The sequence below is a fragment of the Pleurodeles waltl genome, chromosome 3_1 (genome assembly GCF_031143425.1).
Source record: "Pleurodeles waltl isolate 20211129_DDA chromosome 3_1, aPleWal1.hap1.20221129, whole genome shotgun sequence".
NCBI classification, from domain to species: Eukaryota; Metazoa; Chordata; class Amphibia; order Caudata; family Salamandridae; genus Pleurodeles; species Pleurodeles waltl.
In genome coordinates, this window is record NC_090440.1 from 244469942 (window position 1) to 244482698 (window position 12757).

At 44.7% G+C, this 12757-nt stretch overlaps 1 protein-coding gene across 1 annotated transcript in view; it reads left to right on the plus strand.

The window, feature by feature from the left end:
- Positions 1–10458, plus strand: part of SORD (sorbitol dehydrogenase) — a 299739-nt gene extending 289281 nt beyond the window's left edge. Inside the window, exon 9 of the mRNA XM_069222326.1 lies at positions 9810–10458. Within this exon, the coding sequence (XP_069078427.1) occupies positions 9810–9975 (166 nt within the window). The 3' untranslated portion in view covers positions 9976–10458. The remainder of the gene's footprint in view (positions 1–9809) is intronic.
- Positions 10459–12757: the final 2299 nt, after the last annotated feature.

Genomic DNA, 12757 nt, shown 5'->3' on the forward strand with positions numbered 1-12757 from the left:
CAAGTGATGTACATTGAATGGGCTTCCTGGGACAGAGATCACAGTGGCACGGAGCAGCTTCAGGAGAGTCTGTGACTGCACAGCAGGTCCCCTTGGTACAGTGCTTGAATCCAATTGCATGGTATGCCTCTGGCACAATCCTTGTTAGGTATAGTTTCTTCACTGCAACAGCACAGTCCACTTCATGCTCAACGTCCTCAATTCAGAGTCACAGTCTGCTGCACGCACAATGTTTATGATACAGTGTTATCATCTGCTTTGGACACGAGGACTTCACTGTAGTAGCACAGTCCACTTCTTGCACTCTTGGTTGTTGTGGATCCTGTCCGGAGCTGTTTGTCAAGAGAAACTATGCACAGGCTTTTTGGAGCAAGCAAATCGCCATCCACAGTACTACAGTACTAATTTTCTGGTGGATCCACACCCCCACTAGGAGTCAAGCTGCTTCTGGCTCTCCCTGGACAGTTTCACGTCCTGCAGCTTTGACAGACTTCTTCCTTCTCTCAGCAGACAGGCTGACGTATAGGCACTTAAGGATAGAGGAGTAGTTTCTTTTACCCGGCAGGATTTCAGGTGATGTTCCCTCATCTCTGGGAAGATGGTTGTCAGGTGGACTCCTGCTCTGGTTGCACAGCAGCCCTCTGAGTAGATTTTGAGCATTCCTTTTGTTGGTCAAAGGATACTTGGAACTGGAACAACATGTGGGTCAAGTGGCTTCTATTTTTATAGGTCAAAGCAGGCAGTAGACATGGATTCACTGTCTGCCCTTTCTAAACTGATTTGTGGTGGTTCATCTTTCAAGTGCCTTGCAGACTGCTGTCCAGACACAGGGTAGTTTCCAGCTTGGAGCTTCCACAAGAGAGGCACAAATAGTTGGGAGATTTCTGCACCTCGCTATCAACATCATGAGCAAGGTTGAGAGGAGAGACAAAAAGCTAGTCTCACCTTCAACAACAGAGATTGTCGTCCCACACTTCACTCCCACATTCTACCAATTAGTAGTGTTACAGGAACACTAATTAACAGCAGCGCACAGCTAAAGTTCTAAAGTAATTTTGAAAGGATCCTTGTCCCCACTCATTGGCTAGATCTCCTCCTCCAGGTTCAGTAATGTCAGTAATACTCTTCTACTGTCTGCAAAAACAACCATACCTTCATGTTGTGCACAGGAACAGGTTAGCAACTTCCAAACTGGAACCCACAGGCCTCCATTATTCTGGCTCACTCATACACACAATGAATGTGCTCCATGAGCCACCGTACACAAACACACACAACATACACTTGCATGCTTAGCGCTTCGATCTGGTTTAGCTCCTATAAGTGGATCTTTGTATGCGTGGGCAGTAGACCTCCACTACATTTACACAGATAAAAAGGCACAACTTTGGATTCACAGAACATGGCAGGCATTACGAGGGCACAATTTGTGCACCGTTCTAGGTCACAGGCAGGTTCAGGGACTCACTCATGTCAAGAGGTACACCTACATCTCTGCATACACTAGAATAATGTAAGGTTAGGAACAAAAAAAAATTAAAAACAGGATACTATATTCTTGCAGTCAGGCACTAAGACAGGGGAGCACAACTGTACACCATGCAGGTGACATTACCATCTCAAAACCTACCCTAAGGATTTCAGGAGGTGTCAAAAATCTCAGACGCAAAGTAGTTGTTTAACTAGAACGGAAAAGAGTCAAATCTGACTCTTCTTCAACCAAATCTTTCTCTAGACTTGCCCCCTCATGGTGAAATTCAAACTCTATCGCATTTTGTACAAACCTTGATACTCTATTATTTGGCTACTAACTAAGCCTATGATCTTGTGCGTCTCCCGCCCATCTTGGCATATGATGAATCCCAAATTGCCTTTCTCGTTAGACTTTCAAATAATTCTAAATATTCCCTCCTGCATTTTAAAATGCACCATGTGAAAACATGGTGCATAGTAAAATGCAGGTGGGAATATACTTTTGTACTTGGGGGCCGATCGCAGCCCCCAGGGAAACCACATATATCTATAGATCTGCATATCTATATATTGATAGATCTGCATATCTATCTATATATATATATATATATAGATAGATATGCAGATCTATATATATAAAGATATCCGTATCTATATAGAGATATATCTAACTATATAGATATATCTATATATAGATCGCTATATATTGTTTAATAGCTGTATGGTTTCCCTGGGGTCCATAGTGCCCCCCAGGGAAACCATACAACTATTTAAAAAAATTGCCCCCTCAAGGGGTCAGCCCTGTTTATGGGCGACCCCCTGTCAGTGAATTTTTTTTTTTTTCTTAATTTTTACATTATTTTTTAAACCCTGGGGGGGGGGCGCAATCCTGCCCCATCCCCCGGGGTACACTAGCATTTTTTTTTTTAAATATGCCCCCAGGGGTGGGGGGCCAACCCCCCCAAGGGAATTCCCTGATGTCTAGTGGGTTTCCTGGCCCTGGATCGCAGCGTGGCTGGGATCCAGGGCCAGACAACCATTTCAGGAAGGCCTTGTTGGAAAGGTGAGAATCTCCCCTTTCAAACAAGGCCTTCCTGAATGGTGGGGAGGCCCGTTCGGGTCCGTTTTCCCCACCGGAGCAGAGAGCGGAGCATGAAGCAGGGCAGGAAGCCTTGTGGCGCCCTGACATCACAAAGGGGGGGGGGGGACGGTGGGAGACACAGAAGCTCTTCTGTGTCTCCCAAGAGGTATTTAAATTGAAAAAAATCCTCCACTCCCTGGTGTCGCCCACTGGTCGTGACCTGCACCAGGGAGGGTGTGCGACGTTGGCCAGTGGCCAACGCCCGCACCTATCGGGTAATACATTTCAACAACAATGGGTCCTGAACGGCCCTCTGCTTCATTGCAGGCCGCCTTTGAGGCTGGAATTCAACTGCTTCCTTATGCAAGTAATTTGTAATTTGCAACCCCCATATCCATACCTGTGGTGATTGGTCTTGAAAGAAAGATAAAACAAGCATTTGCAATGTAATGGGTCTCGTGTTTACTCGAGGTAGGGCTATTAGCGTTGTTAACTCTTAACTGGACTTTTTTTCCCACACAATCTGAAAATAAAAAGTAAAACAGTTGACATAAGCAAGCCGATTCTAAGCGTTGCTGTGAACGTGAAGAGAGAGACAAACGGTAAAAGAAGTTCGCTTGCAGTCAAAGTTGTCAACAATAGTGCAATTAACCATGTAACAGGGTTGATGGTCAAGGCGGTAGCAAAACCACCCTAAGGAGGGACAAACTTAAAGCAGTAACCAGCAAAAAGAAAGGATTTTTGAAAGGCAAGCCCATGAACAAGTGATAGTGATGGGCGTGAGGGGGGCGTGGTTAAAATCCCAGATACATACCAATATGTTGAAAAAGCTGCTATGCTCAACCTAAAAATCACATGTTAAAAAGGCTTTGGTCCAAATTAATGCTCTAGGGCTTTTGTGATGCAAATAAATCAAACTACAAACTTTACTCAACTGCAAACCCGCAAATAACATTATAAAAAGGGTGAAAGACTTGAGATCCAGAAATCAGATTTATTTTTGCATACTTACATAGCACGAACTCAATCCACATTTGTTGATAATAAGCTCCCGGTCTCATCCTATCAAGTTTTGCCGGTTAAAGGAAAATAAACGTGGTTATAAACATATGAAGATACTGCAGTCCCATGGCTCATCTTTCTGCAACGGATGGTGCTTCATTGCTGCAGGCAGCCCCATCAGGGCTTTAATTGGGTAGGGTGCTGAACACTGGCAGTTTTAACAAGCATTGGCAAACCCAACGGGTCTCGCTTATAAGCGATCTAGTGGCTTTGTCAATGTTTTGTAGCCATTTTCCATAGCAGCACGGCCTCTGTACAACACGGCTGAAAATAAAGAAAATAAAAGCGCTATGTTGTGGTCCACATTGGCTGAGTCATAGTGCTTTTTTAGGTCGAGCGCGCAAGCACTCTAGCCTATTGTAATCTCTTTGTGGGCTTTTAAACACGCCCAATGCACGCCCATCACTATCACTCATTCATGGGCTTGCTTTTCAAAAATCCTTTGTTATCATTGGTAAATGATTTACGTTTGTCCCTCCTTGGGGCAGTTTTGTTATCGTCTTGGCCATTGCCCCTATTACATGAATAATTGCACGTTGGCCAATATGTTTGACTGCAAGCAAACATCTTTTTCCTTTTGTGTTCCTCCATTGCGCGCATGGTGGCCATGGCGCTTTGAATTGACTTGCTTATGTCAACTGTTTTACTTTTCATTTTCATTTTATGTGGCAAGAAAAGTCCAGTTAGGAATTTACAACGCTAATAGCTCTAACTTGATCAAACGCAAGACCTATTGCATATTATTATTATTATTATTTTTTTACTTTCAGCCATGTTGCACAACGGCCGCACTGCTATGCACATGGCTAAAATATATTTACAAAGCCAATAGATCTCGTATACGCGAGACCAATTGGCTTTGCCAATGTTTGTTTTTGTTTATATATCTCTAGTTTATGTGAATCGGCTTGGAGTTTTGCATTTCCCTTCCAAGATTGCTCCCCTGCCTTCTCTTTTCTCGTGGTGGTGTACAGTGCGAACTGTAGTGATGGGACAGGAGTTTGTGCCCTGGACATAGGCCATTTTTAATAAGTTAACTGCAGCACTCACACCAACCCTGTCTCCAGGCTGTATGTAGTTGGTATTGCTATGCTGCTGTTGCACAGGAGCCGCACATCAGTGTCTTTGGACTGTCCCTCGTTTTTGTTTTTCAGAATCTGAACTCATTTAATTCTCCCTCATCTTTTCATCCGTCCACGCAATCAGGCACTTATTCATTCACCTACTCATCATTCCTGCACTCGTGTATCCATTTATCCACCCATTGAGACATTTTCATAAGCAACTCACCATTCTTAAAAGCATGCTCAAGCTTGCCAATCAGTAAGGAATCACTTTGGTATTAAAAAAAAAAATACATACCTGTTGGCTTTGACAGTGTTTCTAACCCCCGTCACTAGGAATGCCACTTGTTGGTAGTGGGATCAAAACTGTTGATTTTGATACACTGGTGTTTCTAGTTAGTATTCTTACTGGTTGATTGCTTGGATAGGAAATGCTTTAAAATGTGTATTTTACTTAAATAATAGCATCCTGCAGGAAGTAATCGTAATCCACTGCATGTGTGACTTTCTTTGCACTTGTTTTCTGCTTTGAAAGCCTCGGACGTTAGACCCGGCTGGGGTGTTAACTTGCTGGCAGATTTCCCCATCAGTGGCAAATATTTAATTCTGTTGTCCCAGTCTTTAGTCAGTGATACAACCGAAGAGATATGTTGAAGTGCAGCTGACTCAGAGCTCTCTTGAATTGTTTGCGTTCAGTATATCTGGATTCTGTAGAAGGAAGTGCTCGGCCTCTGTCATCAAGGCACCGATGGAACTGTGTGAACTTCGTGCAGCGCAGAACGTAGGCGCGTTGTAAACTCGCTCAGATCTTCGTGACTATTTCGGTTTCAGTTCTCCTTACTCTAACCGTCATGCGAGCCACACTGTAGAGTAATCCTTATAATCACGTTGTCCTCTTTAAGTTTCTCTTTTACATTGTTTTGCTCTTAAGCTATTGGTTCGCCCTCTGTTAGTCTGTCTAGGGGCCTGATTTAGATCTCGGCGGATGGGTTACTCCGTCGGTGGCGGATATCCCGTCCACCGAAATACAAATCCCTTAGGATATAATAGAATTTATATTTCGGTGTACTGGATATCCGTCGTCATTGTGACGGAATACCCCCGTCCACAAACTCTAAATCATGCCCTAAAGCTGTTGCTGTGTCTATGCTTAACGTGATGATTTCCATCATATGTTTTGGTCCTTGAATGTGTTCTTCGGCTGCATTGTGCCTGCTTGTTAGGTTTGACATGTGTAGTATTCCATACGTTGACTGTAAGTGCGTAGCAAAAACGGAACTAAAAATTACGTTAAAATATAGACGTTCAGATCGGGGCTGCTACATACCAGCAGTGGCATATAGGCACTTGTTACCTATGTGCAATGCAGCATGCAGTGTAAAATAGGCACGTTTTGTCTTGGTATTGACGGTTCTACTGAACATGCTAGGTGAAACCTAACATGAGCTATCGCTGATGATCCCTAACCAGAAAAATATATTTTAGAAGTGCCGCCCTAAATAGCTCGGCTGTTGGCCATAGGTTTCCAACATCGAGTCCAGTTGACACTTTTTCCACCTCTCAACAGTGGCACTGTGAGTTTAGTGGACGGGGCATCGGCCAACCTCTAAATGACACCACAATAGATGCAACTAAAACCTTTTGTCTTTTAATGGCCTTAACAAGGTAGAAAAGCCCTATAGCCACAGTACATTACAATGCAGGTCAATATCTTTCTCGGCTTCTATGAGCCACTATCTAGTTGTCTCTGTACAAGTCCTGCCCATGGCAATTTCTTTTGGTCATATCCACCTGTACACTCCTCTCACCTCTCAGTGCATTAGAAAAAACAAAAAAAAGGTTAGACATTAGTCAAATATCGTCACTCCCTGTCATTCACTTATAGACTCACCTTTGTCAAATCTACCTCTTGAGAAACATAATGGCCCTTTCACTCGCTTCCATGCCGGGGGAGACCACAGTCACTGCCATATCTTCAAGTTTAGTCCCAGCAGGCCTTTCTCAACAATTCCACAGATTCCTAGTCTTTCAGTCTTCTCTCATTTGTTTGCTGAAACAGTACCAGCCACCCAACTCTCAAAGTCAGCAATTTATACAGGATAGCAACCAGGCACACTGTGACCGAACTAGTCGGTGCCCAGAGCTCCCTTTTTTGGTCTGTATTGTCCAAGCTAACCAGTGGTTGCTATCTCCACCAGTCCATATTTGGCAGCAGTATCCAGTGCTCCGGTCTAGGTGCTGTTTGATAAGGTACGATAAATCGTTCCAAAAACATTGTAAATGACCTTAGATTAAACTGTGAATAATAATATTTTCTCATGCCTCTCAAATATTCCATAACAAGTGGTTAATAACTATCTAAGTGCAGTCCTACCTGATTTTCTGGCTGAACCACAGCCCCATTACCCTAGATGGCTCCTAGGGCCAAACTGTACACCATGTAAGCCTATATTTTTGCAGGTTACAATACACCTCAATGCACGTCTTGTGCTCAGTTAAATCATGTGTAGTTTAGGTAGAAAATTAAACAGAACATCTCTCATAACTTCCGGGGGAAGTCCCTAAAAGGCATGTTATTGATTTTGCCAAAGCTAGGTCCATAAAATGTCAGTCTTCCTTTATTCTTTCAGTTCCCTTGTCACTTTCGTATGTTCCTATTCATCAACGTTTGACCTATAAGCCATGCAGGCTTGGAATCCCTGCATTGCGTTTTAGGGGAGTACTGCTTCTCCACACCTACATTCTCCTTCTGAAGAGTGTTCTGATCTGTGCCTGCCATGCCAGACTCCTCTGTCGTACTTAAGAAATGTTGGAGGTGGCACCTGCCTTTCCTGCATTGTTAGGTTAGTCTGTACATCTAATGTTTACTTTTCCACTCATGAGCCTTGTTGGAAGAATAAAATAGCGCATTCCTTTAACCTTATATAGTAATGTGTATTTGCCTCACCATCACCTTGGTCCTCCCCAGCAATCCGCGGGCACCTCTGAAGTAATGAATGCCAGACACTGGGACATAAGTTGCAAAGGTAAAGAGAGAAACAGACTGAAATGGAGTCCCTGGTGAGCTTCCAGGTGCTTATTGTGCTAGGGTAGAGTTAGTCACATCAAACCGGGGTTTCTGCAAGGCCAGTAGGGGCAAAGTAATCTGAATATTAGGGTCACCTCTTAGTCCGACATGCAGTTGTCATCCATAACGCCAATAGGTTAACTGTACAGTAAGTCACATGTCACTTTAACCTCTCAGACGTGAGAATGGCTGGGGAAGATATGATCACATGCCTAGTTAATGTCTCTGAGTGGCTGCTAAGACTGGATCAGAGCTAACCATATACCAGGTTTACGATTCTGAAATAACAGAAAGTCAGGCGCCCAGTCAGTGACATGTTACCCAGTACCTTCAAACAGTTGTTAGAAATCGCATAGAGGCAATCACTTTTCGGGGTAAAGTCTCTAAATGGCTGGTAAGAATGAGGCACAATTAGTCTTGTCATATGTGCTCCACTTAGACAGCAACTGGTCTGGTAAAAGCCTATCTCATATTAAATCAGTGTCTCTAGAATGTAAGTGATGCTGATGCAAGGAGTCAGCAACGTCCGGAAAATGCTTCTGTGACACCGTGCGGCAGGGAAACTATCAATTGCATAACAGGCAGTGACTCTGGGAGGCTAAAATATCTGGCATGAATTGAGTTACCAACCGCGGTGGTGTCATTGAAGGATTAATCAAGATTGATACAATCCTGGAATATCCCAGATTGATGTCTCTTTGTAAGTGACAGGATATGTATGCTTTCATTATTGACGATAGAAGGGGCTAACTTTGGATTAGTCCTGTATTAAGCTTTATCAGTGATCGGTAGGACGCTGTGCAGAGTTAATCACATATAAGGTCAATGCCTGTGCGTACATAGTAGGACTTGGGTTTGAGATTTATGTGAAAACATCTTGGTGAAACATATTCCAACTACTTCTTCCCAGTGAACTCGTTTCCTCGAAAAATGTAAAGGAGAATGCCATTCACTAATTAGACTAAACCAACTTGGTGAAGTTCTTTATCTAGATATTGAAGTGTCATGGCTCTAGAAAAACATTGTACCCTTCCCTCCTTTATTTTTATCACTGCTTACTACTCTTATTCTCCCCGGTTTCTTCTTTGCATAGCTTGTGATCAATCGGATAAAATGCCGTGATACTCCGGCCCCCTTTTGTCATCTTGTCCTCTTCCTGTTTTTTTTTACTCCCATGGTCCTTCTAAATACCCTTCTAAACTCCCCTCTACTGTCCCCTCACCTCCTATCCCCCTCATTATGTTTCTGGTGTGGCAGGATACAACCCCTCCCCCCCCCACCACTACCTTTCTCCAGATCTATTTCACATTCCCATTTTGCTCCTCCATTTTCCATTGCCTGGAGTGTGCGGCTCCTTGATCCAGTTTTGGCTTATTAGCCAACAATCCCTTGTGGGACTTGTGGACCTTCATAATCACAAGGTTATGCTAGAACCCCCTTCATATAAGTTTTGTATAAAAGACCAGACTGGCGTAACTCACATATGGCATTGGGCACTGAGCCGCTGTCGTGCCACTGAAAATTGCCTGATGTATATGAAAGGCCTCTATCAAAACTTGTTGATAAAGCATTATCTGTGGCCATGCCTTGCTGTAGCTATTTTGGTCATTAGACACCTTGTCAACACTGCAACCCAAGATTTAGGATGATACGATTCAAGGTAAATTAGTAATTTGGATCCCAGTATGCCCATCAGTTAATACTTTGGTTTCTGTTTATACTTCATATCTTTGTACATACAGGACACAGGTCTACGTTTGACTTTTCAAAATGTAATTTGCTCTTTAAACTGTGACTAAAATCTTCGAGGTTGCCAAGCCTCCTGATTTAGGAATGGTTCCAATGTCGATTTCAATCTCTGCTTGACAACGATCCTTGATTATCTAGTGTTAATTCTGCCAACATATCTCTTATTTAAATATGTTCATTAAAGTGGAACCCTGTGCATCATGCATTATATTGTGTCTTTTTGTAATCCTGCTTTATACATTACTGATCATGCTTTATTTCTGGCTTGCTCAACCTGTATCTTTATTATTGAATATTGTTTTTGTTTCTTTAGATGGCCCATGGCAATCTCCATGCTCTCCTCCGGACGGGTGAACGTGGCTCCCTTGGTGACTCACCGCTTCCCTCTTGAGCAAGCCCTTGAGGCCTTTGAGACCACCAGGAAAGGCTTGGGAGTAAAGGTTATGCTGAAATGTGATCAGAGTGACCAGAATCCTTGAGATCGTCCACAAGTTTGTCAAGATTATTCATCTATGTTCAAATATACCATTATCTTGGAGGAGAACAAGGAAGAGAAATTAAAAATCCAATTAGGAGTTATAATTGTTTTCCTTTATCAATTTCACCAGAAAAAAACTATCTTTGATTTTGACAGTCTTCTCAATGGCCTCTTGACTTTAGACAAAATTGAAGTGAAATAGAATCACAGCCATCAACGTGAACCAGTAGGAATTTGTTGCACACTCATATCCATGCAAGAGAAGGATAAGTCCAGGTCCTCGAAATTCAACCACAGGTGTCACTGTAGACTCTGTAAAACCTCTTGTAGTCAGTGTAGAGGCTAAGGCCTGTTTGTAAAAAGATATGCTGTCCGCCTTTAACGAATTATAAAATAATGTGCTATCTTAGGTTGATCTCTGTGCAACTTTATTGAATCAACACGTGTGATTACAATCATATTAATTAAATTAATGCATCTAGAACCATTCTCTTGTTAAATTTTTGAAGAAACCCTTAAGTGGGAAGTGACTTTGTTAATCATAAAGTGGCTGAATGCAGACTGACTGAAGCAAGGAATGTTAGATGGATTTGTGTTCTTTATAATTTGGCCTCAAGTGGAAGCAAGAATGAATGAGTGGAAATCTGGACTGTGATAGCTTTTTGAGTCTTGCGATGTATGTTTTCCTTTGGAGCATTCCAAAGGAATGATCTGTGATAAAAGTGATGCAAAAATGAAGAAATACATTTATAAAGTGTAAGACAACTGGGCTGTTTGCAGATGCCCCTCCCCTCACTATTTGCTCTCATTTTGACCCCTCAATGCCGGTTTTTCAACTCTGATAGTGCACTGGGACTGGCTAACGAGGCCCCTGTGTGTGTTCTCTCCCATAATTATTTATTAACTTGGTAATTTCCTGACTGGCAAGACATTACCCCCTTGTAAGCCCCTAGTAAATGGTACTCAGGGTATAGGGGGTAAAGGGGTACCAAGGGGTGCAGCACAAGGTTGTTGCTTCCTAAGTGACCCATACAAACTAATGGTAGCAAGGCTACCAGAACGGTGCAAGCTGCTCGAGTTCTCCTGTGCCCTCACCATGAGTGGCACAGTCCCATGCACTGCCTTACATATATTTCCGACAATCCTAAGGAAGGCATCCAAAGCCAGGAGGCAGGGTGCAATATAAGGTGCATTAAGGTGCAGGCATATAAGCACAAGATTATGGGGGTCATTCCGACCCTGGCGGTAAAAACCGCCAGGGCAGCGAACGACGGAAAGCACCGCCAACAGGCTAGTGGTGCTTCCTGGGCCATTCTGACCCCGGCGGTAAAGCCGCAGTCAGAAAACCGGGTCCGGCGGTTTCCCGCCGGATTAACCCCGGTTGGCCCAATCCGCCATGGCGGCGCTGCAAGCAGCGCCGCCATGGGGATTCTGACCCCCTTCCCGCCAGCCAGTTTCTGGCGGTTTTCACCGCCAGGAACAGGCTGGCAGGAACGGGTGTCCTGGGGCCCCTGCACTGCCCATGCCACTGGCATGGGCAGTGAAGGGGCCCCCTAACAGGGCCCCATGAAGCTTTTCACTGTCTGCTTAGCAGACAGTGAAAAGTGCGACGGGTGCAACTGCACCCGTCGCACACCTGCAACACCGCCGGCTCCATTCGGAGCCGGCTTCTGTGTTGCAGGCAGCCTTCCCGCTGGGCCGGCGGGCGCTAACAATGTTAGCGCCCGCCGGCCCAGCGGGAAGGTCGGAATGGCCCCAGCGGTCTTTCGACCGCGGAGCGGCCATATGGCGGTTCCCGCCAGGCGGGCGGCGACCGCCGCCTGCCGCGGTTGGAATGAGGGCCTATATGTCTCTATAGCATCCTTTCCATTACGGTACTCTATAAGTGCAGGCTGGTCCATCGGATAACATGGGGCTTAAACCCGGACAGACAGACTGCTAGCTCCATTATGGTACCGCCTAGATATGTCGAGTTTGCTGTAAAAAACCTCACTTTTAGTTCCCCCCAACATGAATCTGGTTTCAAGGGACGACTGGCATGCACCCAGGTGGCACAGTAGTGGTTGCCCACCTGTTTGCCACCCTTTTTTGTGCTCTGGCCGGTCAGCCTGTAGTTCTTTCCACTCTTGCTGCAGGCAAGACAGGTTTCTGACCTACTGTCAGGCAGCCTGGGCACTCCCAGGAATCAGAAACAAGGGCTGAGGTAAGAATGAGGTTACACCTCCCTCCAGTCGGGCTAATGAATCGAACCATCAGGGCGGTAAGCTTCAATGGCTTCACTGGCCCTGATAACCATCTGTGCTGTCCCCCAGTGGAAGAAACAGCCATTGCCCTGCCACAGGCACATTTGCTCATGGACAGGCGGTAAATTAGGTATGCAGGACTGTGCACAATCCCAGCAGGCTGACCACACCTCTAGGTTGAGCAGCCCGGTCTGTGCACTACATTTTGATTTCTTCCATCTTAGAAGTGACAGGATAGAGGGTTCTGGATTGCTAAACGTGACCTGTCCCACCAGATGTGGTCACCTAAGGGGCGGATTAGCTGTCTGAGCTAGCTGTCCATTGGCCACTCGCCTGTACACTCCTAGCTCTCTTAAATCCAAAATTTAAGGGACATCCCTGACACCAGAGCCTCAGATCTGATGGAGTTACGTCAGAGAAGGACAAACAGGAGCTCTACATCACCGAGAACGGACTCTGCCCACTGCACCAAGGGAAAGGAGGGACACTGTCCCTGAGACAGCAGACTGGGAACTGTGTGAATGACCATCATCCTTGGCT